We start from the raw sequence: 14447 nt of genomic DNA, 5'->3' as shown, positions 1-14447 counted from the left end.
CCTACCTCTGATAACCCAACACTTAAGCGTTGGTTGAGAGGTAGTGGATATCCTTCTACCACCTATTACAGAGATAAACAGCAGCAAGCTCTAGAGGAGAGAGGAGTATTTATTCTCCACTAGTCAAAGACATGGTATTCTGGACAGCACAGAACTTGCTGGCGCAGAACTTCATCCCCACTTGCTGGCAGTGAAGTAGGTGGAGGAAGGGTGGGAAAATCCCCGTCTCCTCAGAGCCCTATCAAAAACTGCAATCTTTGCACTTTCTAGGACAAGGGTTGCCAAAAGAGTTCCCAACCACTCCATCCTCTCAAGCACTTAAATTTCAGAGCAGTTCTCAAGGCAGGAGATGAGTCCTTGTGGTATGCATCCTAAGAGTAAATTACCCTAGAGCCACAGGCAGTAAAAGTAGGGATGTAGCCAGCAGGTGGAGGTGTGGGCAAGACACAAGGTGGAGCAGCAAGTTCTCTGGGATTCATGCCATTGCTACTCAATTATGGAAAACAAGCACCACAAGAAATACAAGACCAAATGCCATCAGATTCTGAATTTTGAGAACTCGACACCTCATGGTGACCATAACTTTTATTATCAAAGTTAATCCTCTGTTACAATGGCCACAGCTCTCTATTGTCTTTATCACAACACAGACTAAAATCAATTGCTGGGAAGATGTGACTATAGTGAAAATACTTTAGGAAACCAAAATACCCATTTCCCCTAAAAAACCTGCCAATAATAATACATCACATCAGGCATTCCATTCACCCATAAGGTTAATTTAAGAAAAAAAACACACCTCTGCTCATTATGCAGAGAAAGAATCTTGCACTCTGCAACTGCAGTGTCATTAGTAAGCATAGAGAAGGAACTGACATTCAGTCACAGTCAGGTTTAGACTTCATTTAGCCTTCTTTAGTACCAACATTGGTATTTTACTGTTTTCATAACTGAACTGTCAAAACAACTTCAGCTTATCCAAAAACACCCATAACATGCTGGTTAAGGAATTGTTGTCTAATTTGTGCATCTCTACAGAAGTCTAAAGGAATCACTAGAGTGTAAAATTGCTAAATGAAGAAGAGGCATTGATCACAAACTACACTGAGCAAAGGAAGAGGGAAGCATTCAGCACTTCCTAACCATAACCATGACATGGATCCAATCTCAGCAAGACATTTGTTAAGAATCAAGTGCTGTCTCCAAAGCAAATGCCTTGTGTTCTCGATATATAAATAGGACTTGCTAAGTCTATGTTCATTGTCACTTCTGTTAAACACTCCAAAGCAGATAGGAAGGACACATCATGTTGTTTGTCATCATCCACTTTCACAGAGGGCAGAAATAGTTTGGTATGAGCAAATACATTTTGTACTCTAAATCACTGTTACATAGTCATCCTTGAGAAGCACAGGAAGTTAAGCCATCAGGAGCTTTCTAAATGGTGGTACTTTGAGGATTATGCCAGTGGAATGACTTTCCACATTGCAGTCACAGGACATCCCTCCCTCTGCCTGATTCACAGTAGCAGGTCACTCTCCACCTCCAAATAACAGAAGCCCAGTTGACTGCTTCTCTGCAATTTGTACATAATTCTGCATATGGGAAAAATGCAATAGTTTGATAACAGCTAAGCCCATACTGTATTGTTGCACCACATGGAGAGCAATGGTGAGCCAGAGAAGCTGAAGAAAGGACTTCTTGTCTAAAGGAAAAAGTGCTTGTGAGAGCAAGCTATGCTACATGGAAGCAAAGTTTGAGTGTGCTCCAAGCTCCACATCTAGACAACGCAGGAGGAACGTGCAGGTTTTCTACCATTACAGGCTACCTCACCTCATCCTTGCATTTCCACACTAATACAGCTTCACTTGGAAAGCACATGCCATGCTTGGAACGGACTTTCTAGCCTCTGGAAAGATCCATTTTCCTTTCAGAAAGGAATAAAAGTCATACAACATTAGCTTAAGATTCCCAAGTGCTGACCTATCACTTTAGAGGAGCCCTGAGATTCATCAGTTTTCTCCTTCATTCACACCATGGTGGTGCCACAGTCTCTCCTAGTGTGACCCCTGATGACTGGCACCACTCCACACCAGGTCAAATTTGACAGATTGACTGCCTTCTTTTAAGAGTGGAGGTGAAAAAGACACAAGGAAAACAATTTAAGAAAACATTTCAACCAAGCAGGATCAACACCAGGTCGTCTGCACTATGGGAAATTAGGCTAAACACCAGTGCAATTAAGTAGGTTTGCCTCTTGGGGCACTTCAAGGATTAATTACTCCATCAGGTCGCTTGAAAGAACACAAGGAAAAAGCAAGCAAGATGAGGCCTCTAAATGGCTCTCCTTACCTCAGCTTCAGCAGCCCCATAAAAATAATCTGTTAGTCTCCAGTATTGATTTTCTCTACACTGAGAAGCTGTGTGTAAATCGACTTGTGCAATAAAAGTCATACAGCATGGGTACATCAAGCAACAGACACAGTCATTGTTCTCACCACATTTTTGTCTTACCAGCCAATTAAAGTGTTATTGGTTGGAATAAGAGACAGTTTTCAAACGTCAGTATTTCTTTAGCCAGAAGTATTAGGTCCTGTCAGATTTGACACTGGAGACAAGAAGTCTGCCTTCTGAGGCCAGGAGGTATATTTTATTCAGGGGTACCAAAACAAGGGCTCTCGCATCCCACAGAATCTAGGAGCAACATAATCTTCTTGAAGAAGTTTAGTCTGTAAGAGATGTTGATAGCTTCTCATGGTTTGTAGCAAGTCATTCCTTCAAGTGGTGCCTGGGCATAGCGGTGTGCTCTACACAGTGATGACTGCTGGACCTCTCCCTCCACCCAAGACACTAATTTCGAGCAGCAGACAGGCTAGGGACTGGCAGTCAGTTTTGGCCCTGGTCCACTGGTGTCAAGAAATATCAGCAGGAGTTCTAACACGCTTTAAAGCAGACACTCCTCTTTCCCAGAGGCGAGACACACCACTTCTACCTTGCAGTCTGGGGACTTGCCTAGGGAGTGAAGAGTGCCTGAGGGATCTTCAAAATTAATTCACCAAACAGCTCCAGATCTAGGAAGGGGGATAATCTGCTGTGACTATCCCACCATGGACAACAAACCCTGGGAGAAGGGAGCTAAAGACTGTATGGACCCCTCTTTGATTCAAGTGCTTCTTCTCACTGTCAGATTCCCAAAAAGGTATTTTGGCACACAGTCCTGCCTCCTTCTACCTGCTACATCCAATGCACTGCAAACTACTAACTCAGAATAAGAGCTAACAATTTGAATATCAAATGTAGTCATTACATATTTTAAGGCGAAATCTGATATAAACTTAAAAAAACAAACAGGAAAAATTGTTCAGAGACCTACTGAAAAAGAACACAAAGGGGAAAGGTTCTTTAGGTGTTTGCTTTTACAAAAGAAGTCCCGGAAGCCCCCACTGCAGGCAACCCAAGACAAGACAGCCTCCAGATTAATAAAGAATTGATATCTTGCTTCCTCATATAAATGCATTCTTTGGATATCAGAATTACTTCAAGACACTAAAGCAAATCCTCTGTGTAAGAATTTGGTTTTGATAAACAAATAGCAGCTGGATACCTATAAGCAAGTCAATTACATCTTTAGCTATGTAGACTAGTAAACTACTACTACAGTAACAGCTGAAGTAAGAGCCAAGATGCTTCTGGCTGCCAGTGAGCTAGTTCCCACCAGCACTCTTCCCCACATTAGCTTCAGCACTCAGAGAGGATTCAGTTTTCATTGTTAAGAGGAGGAATTCAACCATAATCCAAATTTAGGGAGTTTTTTTAACTTTCTTAGAAAGAAGACTAAACAGTTTTGCCTCAGTGCACCTGAAACAGGAATACAGAGTTTGACAGTAAGCCTAGAATGGCATGATTACTACCAGCATAACAAAACCAAAAAGACCCAAGAATTTATTCTAGAACATCTGGACTTCTTTTCTGACAAAAAAAAGCGTAATGTGCTTCAGGTATTATCTTTTAAAATGTAAAGCAACCAATTGTAAAAGCTTAAGGCATTCTTTGTGTTTAAAGTAAATGTGTCAAAATGTTATATATCAGTCACCTAAAGTAGAACAAATCACTTGTACCATGCTAGAGTTAATTTAGTTATCTACTTCAAAGAAGTTATCATTCAAGTGCTAAAATAAGCTAGGATTTTGAGCAGCTAACATCATATATTTTCCAAGTACCGCTAAATTAATTCCATGAAATATTAGTTGGCACATTTCTCCCAGAGTCTGCAGACATCTACTCAAAAGACAGATTTTGTTATAAGGTAGTAAGTGACCCACAGCAGAATCACTGTCTTGATACCTACGCCCCTCTACTGTGGTCATGACTTGAGCCTGATGATGCTCAGAGTAAGGACAGACAGTAAAGTACATTTATAATCTATTTAAACCTCACCCCAGAGTGAAAGTCCAGGCAAGTCCATCCCAAGCAAGCATTGGTCTTGTGTGTATGTCTTTCTATGTTTTATGAAGGGGGTGGGAAAGAGCCTAGTGTCTAAAACGTTTAAAAGGTATATTTAAATCTATGAAATAATGTGGAAACATCATATAACTGAGTTACTCTATTAAAAAGTGATACCAAATGCAAAGAGCTTATCTGCAAATGAGAAGGCAGACCCTGTGACCTCGGAGATCCTTCCCAATTCTGTGTTCCGGAAAGTAATCCTATTAAGACAGTCCGATAAAAGGATTTTCATTAGGCATTGATTGTGCCATCATTTGCATTTATGAAGCCCAACACACAGGACTGAAGTGTGTGAACCCCTTGTTGGCAGCACACTCAGAAAGGTGAATTCATCTTAGTCACCACTGGAAGTGTCACCTGTAGACTAGCACCACTGCACAAGCTAGCCATTTACTTACCATTAGGCCACTTTAAATCAATGCTATCTTTTGTACTAGCTTTGCTCCACATGCTGAACAGAATTGCATTGAATTAAGCTACCAGCATTCTAATAATTAAAGACCTATAATACATGTTATGATTTTTCTCCAGGTTTAGATCCACTAGATATGTGCTACTGATAAATGGATTGAAAAGATACAAGATGCCTTCTGGGGCTGTGATCTGCGTGTTCCCCAAAAAATAGTTTAAAGATGCCATGTTGAACTGGTTCCTAGAATAGATATCATGCTCCCTGGGGGGGGGGAGCAGTTCTGCTATTCAAATGTGGTCCTCAGAATTAAATACTTATCACTTCAAAGATTTGATTTGTTTCAGTGTGTACCTCTGCCCAAATGTTTCCTTCTTCCAAGATCTTTAACAGGCTAAATTTATTCTACCTTTGAAATATAGTCATACTGCTGCTGTACAGACTGCATACAATTAAGATTTTTATCCCCCCTTCTCCAACATTAGTAGCTTCTAGAAATCTTGACTTCGATCATTCCACATGTCACACGGGGGACAGCAAAAGAAACTGCCAGTGTTTTACCACAGGCAGCCAAAAGTTGTGGTGACACAGATGGATGGCCACGTCTAACCTACTCAATACGTGCTGTCAAACAGAAGTTTCTGGAGTTAGATGTAGGGAAGGGAAATAAAAAAGGAAGGGAAAAATGATAACTTGGCTTTCTTGTACTGCAGGTAAGACACAAGGCTGCTGGAAGAACAGATTGATATTACTGCTGCTGCTTTATCACCTGTGGTGACAAGAGACAAGGTGACCATAATTCAGACTGAATCAGGTTAGAGACAGGATAGCATATTTTTTTCATCAGCATCTCCTGTACTCTCAGAAAACTGCCTCACACATTATGCACAGTACTATAAACTACAAAATTGTTCAGGTTTTTTTGGTTGGATCTGGGGCCAAGTACAGTACCTTTTGAGTGGCTGAACATAAAAGGGAGAACTACGAGAATGCAAACAGGAGTTCAGCCAGCCTTTGCAAGGCATGAATCAACAGGGAATTAGTTTAGTCTCATGACAACCCTAAACTATCACACTACTTGTTCTTGAACTAAGCCTTCATTTAACATCATCTTTTTATTTAGATACAGCACCTATTTAGAAACATTCCCTATGCCTTTTAAGTCAAGGCAGATGTGCCATGAAATACATATTTTCCTCATTTAAACAGGGTTATTTTTGTTTCAGGCATTTGCACAGATTAGATCAGCTAATGCAAAGCTATGAGAATAACAGGAAAGATCCCACTCTGTCAGAATACAGGGGTACAAGGGACCAACAGTGCACAAGTCAGCCCAGCATCTTCAACAAAGTACAACATAACCAGCTCTCAGCTATCTGTGGATAGATCATCCATGTTGTAGTTTAATTTTGCGACAAGTACAGACACATCCAAGCTCAAGTCCAAAAGCAACATAGATGATTGTATTATGAGCTTGAGTGGGAGAAAGGGGTAGATTAATGACCGATTCCCCCTTTTCCCCCTTCAGCTGTATGTTCGCTGCATGATTTGCAGCATAGTTGACGATTTTTTTTCTTAATCCACGGTTTTTCCATTGTATCCATGTTCTCTCTTCCACCCCCTCCCCACGCCTCACCCTTGTTACCCTGGATAATCAAGCACTGACTATATAAAGCAATTTGCCTAAAGGCAGCAGAGCCTTTGTAGCCACAACGGTTGGAAGCTACTGTTTATAAGAAGTACAATTATAAAAATTTAAGTGATGTAAGCAATCAATTATTTCTCTGCTATGTTATAAAACAACCACACCTACCGCTTCAAAAAGACCAGTTGAATCTTGAACGGAGAGAGAAAGGACAAAAGATTCACTGCGGAATAGCTGATGGAAGATAAAGATTTATGTTGCAAAGCTTCTAAATTAGAAGTCAAGAATATTGCTGCTACTTAAGATAAAACAATGGACCATGACCAATGCAGAAATGACATCCAGACTATACAAAGCTCAAATAGTAGAAAAATAATTTTCCTGAATTCCTTTGAGATGTAGTGCAAATTTTGCATGTAAAAAGGAGGAAAGTAGCTGAATGGTGGTACATTTCCTACTATATTAGGGTCTTTAGAACCTAAGGTCAAAGTTTAAGCAGCACATTTAGGGACAAAAGGCTCTGGCCTCATCGCCGTCAGGTGCTTGGCACCCTCACAGGTACTTAAGCCCATTCCTTCTCTGAAAGCAGCAGCATGCATTTTACAAGGGTTGTTTTACAGCAACATGCATTTTATAGGCCATTTTGGACTTCCTATTTTCTACTCTTGGGATTCAAATGCCTTTCCGTGGTTGCCATGTGATATAAGAAGCCTTTGCTACACCAGTGTTGCCTATGTCCAATGCATCTAGACTGTAATACTCGATTTCCTGAAGAAATCCTTTATTACGCTTCCTACCGACTTGCATCCTTTCAAGGAGTGACACTCTAATTCCGAGACCCCTCTCAGACTCTTTCCAGTTTTGATCCATTTAGAAAGGAGTCCACATGCAGTTACCATTTGTGAGATCTTAGTCCAAGTTAGAAGTCTCCTGAAAGAGTCAGTCAGTCAGCAAATGTTTGCTTCTGTAGTGTTTTATTCAGTGGATTTCCTTACCAAACGCCTTTCTGAGAAAGGAATAACAAATTTCAAACATTACCTCACCATAGCCTGAGGAATAAGTAGTACCTGATCATACCATACCATCAGGTCCACATCACTACACGGCAGCCTTAGCAGCATGCTGACCAGGCTGTTTTGGAAAGGATGGGATGTTTGGGTGTGGGGGGAAGTGTTTGGCCCTGAAGTCCTTGCACCATTTTATTCGGCAGTCTTCCAAATCCAAAGCAAAAGAGATCACTGGTAACCACGTCAACTGCCTCAGACACACAGGATCTGCGGGGTGTGCCGAGCCACAGACCCATGAGTGAGTGGGCTGGAGAAGATGGTCCATACTGTGCAGAAGGTCAGTGCCCCATATAAATACAGTCCCAAATAGAAGGGAGAGAAACAGCCACAACTGTGTCCAAACCACAGGATGTGCCCGTTCGGATGCAAATGCACAAAGGAACTGATACCCTGTACAGCCATCCAGTTATTCAGCATATGCAGCACTGCTCTTGGTAGACCACCAATACCCATCAGTCTGCAAGTAGATTCAGTATGGAGAAAATGTTCTGAAAATATAGTCAAGGCAACTAACTTGTTCAGAGCTCAAGGTTAAGCGACTAGAATCCCTCTTGCAAAATCCCATCTTTTTCAGAAAGCCTGACACAAGACACACAACTCACCTTCCCTACAACCCTCAGTCCACCTTTCACACCTTGCCACTAGTTTTTCCACTGTGGCCAAAACATTTGTGCAGCAGGAGAGGAAATGGAAGGCTAGGAAGTTTTTACTTTTACTTATTCTCTCCAGCCTAGATAAGGACCTTCCTTTTGTCTTCTCCTGTCTAGCACCAACCAGTTCAAATTGAAGCGGGTACAGACCAACAGACTCTCTGATGCTATATGAGGGAAAAGCTGTTAGCACACTGTTAGCACATCCCAGCAGCTTCAGGAAGACGGCCAAAGAGGGTGTTCTCCAGCACTGCAGTCACAGAGGACCCAGGGGAAGGGAGCTCAAGCCATGCAGGACCAAGTTAAATTGCTCCCTTCCCTCCCATACCCCACCAGTACTTTTTTTTTTTTAAACTAATGGCCACAGATTGGCCCTGCCAACATGAAATCCCTTATCCATTGCAGAGCTTCATGCCACTCTCATTGTTGCAGTACCCATATCAGGAGGTGGAAGAGATTCTTATATATGACAATTCTCAGTCCAGCATGGCTTTATACTCTTAAAGAAAAGGCTTGAGGGGCTTTTATGGGCAGCTCCTCCAGCTATATTTTCTTTTACGCTGAATTTTTAAACAGAATTCCACCGTATTTTGCCCTGGAGTGGAAAAGGGGTAAGCTTGGACATAATTCCCTATTACTTCCAGACCAACATCATATCCTTTGCCAAGCACTTATTTCCATACATAAGGAAACATACTCTAATAAAACAGTTGATTATCCAACTAAGCTCAGCTGTACCTCATATTAGCAGGCAAGTCTTACATTCAACTTCTAGAGTGCAAAATCTAAGGGCTCATTTGATTTGTACATGCAAGCCTCTAAATTAAAAAACACCCAGCAACAAAGCCATAGCACAAGCAAAATCTTTCTTCATTGTTTACTAATGCTTTGCAAAATCTGCATGCCCTCAATGCGCTCATTCCAGCATTCTGCCATTTATAGCAAATGCTGTAATTCTGGGTAGACAGGACCCCTGAGCACACTAATTCACCTGCAAAGTTGAATGGTTTCTGGGGACAAATCCAGTGGCCCTTTTTTCTTCTCCATTTATAAATTTGTACAAGTTTGGCAGGTGCACACAACATAGATCATACAACTGGAGAACTAGACTGTCATCACTTTCATGCTGAACTACAAGTTGCAAACCATCAGGGAATGAATAGTGATGATGTAAGTTGTTCTGTGCAGCATTATTTAGCAATTCTTAACCAATAATGGACTGAGCCCAAAACATGAAGCATCTGTTGAGAAACTATTTTTAGAAACAAGATACCTAGTAAAGGTCAACAGTGCAGTCAGTTCAAGGCCTGCAATTAAGGCACTCCATTTTCAATATACTAATCTGTGACCACAACCTCAGTTTCAGCATTCATAGAAACCAGAACAAAACAGGTTATAAAACTTCTTTTTTTTTTTAATGAAGCAGCTCCAGGAGCAAACAGCCAGACTGACACTCACCTGAAGCACTTGACCTGAGTACATTAGCCTGACAGGTTTTGGTGCCAAACAAATCTTGCTTAAGAGTCTCTGGCCCTGCTATTTCAGGCCGGTTTTTATCCCTCAAGTCTGCATCATGTGGAAGTAACCCTTCTAAAGCTGATCTTTGTATCACGGATCCGTGGTCAACATCAAAAATACTCTCAAAGAACTCCTTCTAAACTACTTCCCCCCAACTCCATTATCCTGCTCGCTGTCCAATTTTTAAACCTAAAACTGTACCACTAAAGACAAGATCCACTAGAAAAAGAACACAAACAAACCTGTCTCCTTGTTTCTCAACCTTGTCTCCTAAACTTTTTCACCAAGCCAAGACAGGCTTATAGCTGACTTGACTTGCAAGTACTTGAGAGACAATGAATACATGTTTACCTTTGAATAAAGGGAGTCTTTCTGCGACTATCCACTTACTGATGAATCTCAGCATAATTTAATAGAAAACGTTAAATGGAAATAGTGAGCAGGCACTACATGTACACAATCCCACAAAGAGACACCCAGGCGTTCTTGCAGACTTTCAGTGCACCACGCCGCAAGCACCCTCTACTTATTTCTGCTCTTCCGAGGAATGGAGCGCATTACTCCTTAGAAACAGAGCTCCGAATCAGAATAGCAATGGAACACTGACACTGGGTAGCTCTTCCAGGATTAGCAATTTGATGGCTATTTCTGACATTCTGGAAGATCTCAGTTTCAGAACTTAAGCGTCATCACATCAGGAAGTTACAGTAGATCTTCCACAGGAGTTAAAGCGAGCAATTCCCACCTCCCCCCACCCCAACCTGCCTTCAGACAGGGTTTTTAACTGTCTGCATAGGTGATTAAGTTTCAGCCCGAGATCTACATCTGTAAGCCTAAGAGTAATTCAAGCAAAGCATCTTGCATTAAATGGCTATTGTCTTTAATCACTACACTCATCATGCATCTTCAACTTTATTCTGATAGCATATTAATTGCTTGACCTTTTCACTACTGTCATCCATGCTGACACTGGATAGAGTTCATGCATAACAGCAAAGAGCAGAAGACGACTTAAATGTTTTGCCCTCAATCTTCAATCTAAAAACATTTTCATCTGCTGTGTCAAACCATCTTTTCCCCCAAAAGTCACCTTAGAAACCAAATCGTCAAAACAGTTTTTATGCAGCCACATATGGTGCCCATCTTAATGGGGAGCCCTCCTTCTAAAGCAGGCCTCCTATTTCAGTCAGAGGTGGCAACCAAAATAAGAATGAAAGATTTTTTTTTTCCTCCAGCAAGCCAGTTATTTGACTACTGTGAAGAAGAGCAATAATTCCTCTGGACCTTGGTTTGGGCCCGTGTATCACAACCTTTCTCTTACATGCAGAACAACTATGCCTGTATGTCAAAAGCACACAGCACAGAGCCCAAACAGGTCTGGTGGTTTTGAATGACCAGAGTCAAACCAGAGGCAATAGATCCAGTAGGCCTGCTACTCAGTGCATTATCAGCTCACGCAGACACAAAATCACCAGTTCATGCAAACAGTTGCAAGTACTTCTGACCTCAGAGAAATCCTTGCAGCCTACAGGCTATGTGGCCTAACAAATCATGAGGTTGGAAAGGCAAGTCACACCAAGATGGAAGAGTAACAACTGCTTATTTTTAACCAGAGCTTCCATTCATATCTTTCCTTCCCTTAGTTCATGGATGTGAATAGTTAAGGTTTAACTTGTCACATGCACATTTTTTATGAGGGCAAGTCCTTCTGACAAATTTGCTGATAAACTGGTTTTGAGATGAAAGGCAGTTTCTTTAAACATTTGTATTATGTATGTGCTAGATATTCAGGCCTGGTTATTTAGGCCCTCACATCCACTCGAGACATCCACACTTCAGGGGCTGTCAAACTCTTGCCTTCCTAGCTCTGGGATACCCGGGAACCCTGGGGTGAGATGTTGGCTCCAGAGACGCTAGCTGCAAAATTCACATTTGGCTTCAACAAATCTCACTTCAGAAGTCTCTAATAAAAGTGAATTAGACTACTGAGGGGAAAAGTATGTGCAAACTGCAGTTTAGACTTAACATTTTGATCCTTTGTAACAGTAAATACTCAAGGTGGCAGGGAGGTAGGACCCCCTGGGCACTAGAAGGTCTACATTTCTGAGGAAGCTTTGACAAAACCAAGTACTGGTACTTGCTTTACTTACGACATTCTCACCTCTATATGGAAGACAACGCGTTGTTACTATCCCTCTGAATAATCCTGAAAAACCCTCCTTTTCGCTTGTCCTCTACAGAAGAAAATTCATTCTGGCAACACTCGCTTTTTGCCCAGAGCAACAGAAAAACAGGTTTTGCATCTACAAACCAGATACCTCCTGCCCAGCATTTTCTATCCTCACCCTAGCGACCTTCTAACTGCTCACTGAAATTTCCTGGCTGGTACCTACCCCGCTCCTGGAGGCCGGGCTAATACAAAACCACGGGCTAGCGGGGACCGTACCCGCACCGGCGCCCTTCCTCCACAACAGCCGCCCCCGCGCAGCTCCCCCCCCCCTCCTCCTCCTCCCCCCGCAGCACACCGGCGGGCTCCCTTCTAACGGGGACCGACCCCCCCGGCCCGGGGAGGGCCCCTCCGCGCCCCGGCCCGCCCTGCCCTGGAAGTCTGCCGGGACAGCGGCCCCCGGCCGAACGTCGCCCCGGGGCTCACGGCCGCGGGAACCCGGCGCCGCCCGGTACCCCCGGACCTGCCGCAGCCGCCGGCCCCCGCCCCCCCGGGAGGAAGAGGGGCCGCTCCGTGCGCGGCCGTGTGGCAGCCGCCGCCTGTCCCCCAACGGGCGGTCCCTTCCCGTTCACCTCGCGGGGGGAGACACACGGGGGAACACCTTCCCCGCGGGACAGGGGACACCTTCCCCCCCGGCGGGGCACCGCAGAGGCGCGGGGCGGCGGCAGGGGAGGGGGCGGCGGGCCGGGAATGTCATTTGGAGGTGGCGGTGACAGCTCTCCCCTGCCCGCAGCCGAAACGCGACTCGGGGCGGGAGGAGGAGGAGGAGGAGGAGGAGGAGGAGGAGGAGGAGGAGGGTGCCGGGCGGGGAGGGGGGGCGAGGGCGGCAGCGGCGGGCGGGGGCACTGCGGCGGCCGCCCCGGGGGACCCCGCCACCCCGGCCCCGCACCTCGCAGCCGTAGAGCTGCCCCAGCTGCTCCACGATCCACTCCTCCAGCACCAGCCGCTTCCGCAGCTCCTTCCGATCGTATTTCACCGTCACTTTCCCCTGCTGGTGACGCCGCTGCTGGACCTGCACCACCGCCGCCGCCGCCGACACCGGGTCCTCCCGGGAGGCGCCGCCGGAGGAACCGCCGCCGCCGCCGCGGGGGGGGCTCTGGAAGAAAACGCGGTTCCCGCCGCCGCCGCCCGCTGCTGCCGCCGCCGCCTCGCTGCCCCCGGTCGCCACCGACATGCTCCGCTCCGCTCCGCCGCGGCTCCCGCCGAGCCGAGCCGAAAGGCGCCCGCCGCTACCGCCGGGCCGCAGCAGCCGCCGGTTGCGCGTGTGCCTCGCTCCCCCGCACCTGCCGTTTAAAGCCTCTCATGGCAGAGCGGCGCAGCCGGCCCCGCCGCCGGGAGGGCCGGGCCCAAACCGGCGGGGGGCGGGGACAGCCGCGGGGAGGGGCGGGGCGGCACGGCTCCGCCCCGCCCCGCCCCTCCGCGCCGGCACAGCGTCCCGGTCCCGCAGCGGAGCGGGGAGCGGAGCGGGCAGCAACCCCCCCCCCCCCCCCCGAGGGAGCCCCGGTGCCGGCGGCGGAGCCTCTGGGCCGCCCCGGTGCCAGCGGGGCGCGGGCGGCTGCCTCCCGGGCGGCGTCGGAGCCGGAGCGGCGTGTGGCCGCGGCAGGGCGATCCCCGGAGGCTCCCCGGGGACTTCGGCTGCCGGGTGGTGGTTTCTGGCTTTTTTTGCTTTTTTTAAGGAAATGCAGTAGTGCCCCGTCATGCACGCTACGTTTATAAATATTGTTTATCCGCAGCACTAAAACGCTGAATGCGATCGTTTTCTTCTCTCCGGGGGCGGGATGCATGATTTCAGGGCAGTGAACCCAAACAGAAAGCAAATATTTCGAGCTATCAGCAGTTAGCGTAACAATTAGCCATTTGGAGATGGCCGTCCTTCTAAAAGGCACCGGTTAGCGTTAGTGCTTACAGCAGCTTTGGGTCCCGCAGGAGGCACCGCATGAAATCACCGGTGGTCCATCCCACGCACCAAAACCTGCCTGTGACTGCAAGCAAGCAGCCAAGATAACCCAGGCGCTGGTTAGGGGTCCCGGGCCGTCCCCGTTAGCAAAGAGGTTTGCCTGCGACAAGAGGTAGAAGCCAAGGCCCTGCGCAGGCAAACCGGGGACTGGAAGTGCCCGGTGTCCCAAAGCTCGGGTACGGCTGTGGGGACCGTCCCCTGCCCACGCTGACCTGGGGGAGGATGACTTACGTCAGCACGGGGCAGAGGGGAAGGGGGCATGGATCGCCGGCCGTAATTACCTGGGCATGTCTGCTTCCGTCAAATCCTTGCTGCTGTTCGGCGTGCCCGTCTGGTTGCGGTGGCATTCCAGCCTCTTCGGCTCTCTGCATTTGACACACCGCTGAACAAGAGGCTAGCAGGAGGCATTTGAGCCTCACCAAGCTATTTAGGTAAAATTCAGCTTGTGCTGCTAAAGAGGTCATAATC

General features: G+C 46.1%; 1 protein-coding gene across 2 annotated transcripts in view; it reads right to left on the bottom strand.

Annotated features, from left to right (window-relative positions):
• PPP1R14C (protein phosphatase 1 regulatory inhibitor subunit 14C) overlaps positions 1 to 13392 on the bottom strand; it is a 53357-nt gene extending 39965 nt beyond the window's left edge. Inside the window, exon 1 of one of the 2 annotated variants that reach the window (XM_069787003.1) lies at positions 12912 to 13392. In XM_069787003.1, the coding sequence (XP_069643104.1) occupies positions 12912 to 13196 (285 nt within the window). In that variant the 5' untranslated portion in view covers positions 13197 to 13392. The remainder of the gene's footprint in view (positions 1 to 12911) is intronic. The other variant, XM_069787002.1, reaches the window with a different exon arrangement.
• Between the last annotated feature and the right edge of the window lie 1055 nt (positions 13393 to 14447).

The sequence above is a fragment of the Haliaeetus albicilla genome, chromosome 7, assembly GCF_947461875.1.
Source record: "Haliaeetus albicilla chromosome 7, bHalAlb1.1, whole genome shotgun sequence".
In the NCBI taxonomy this organism is placed as follows: domain Eukaryota; kingdom Metazoa; phylum Chordata; class Aves; order Accipitriformes; family Accipitridae; genus Haliaeetus; species Haliaeetus albicilla.
Note: the sequence above shows the minus strand (reverse complement) of the source record. Positions and strands in the feature narration are given on the sequence as shown.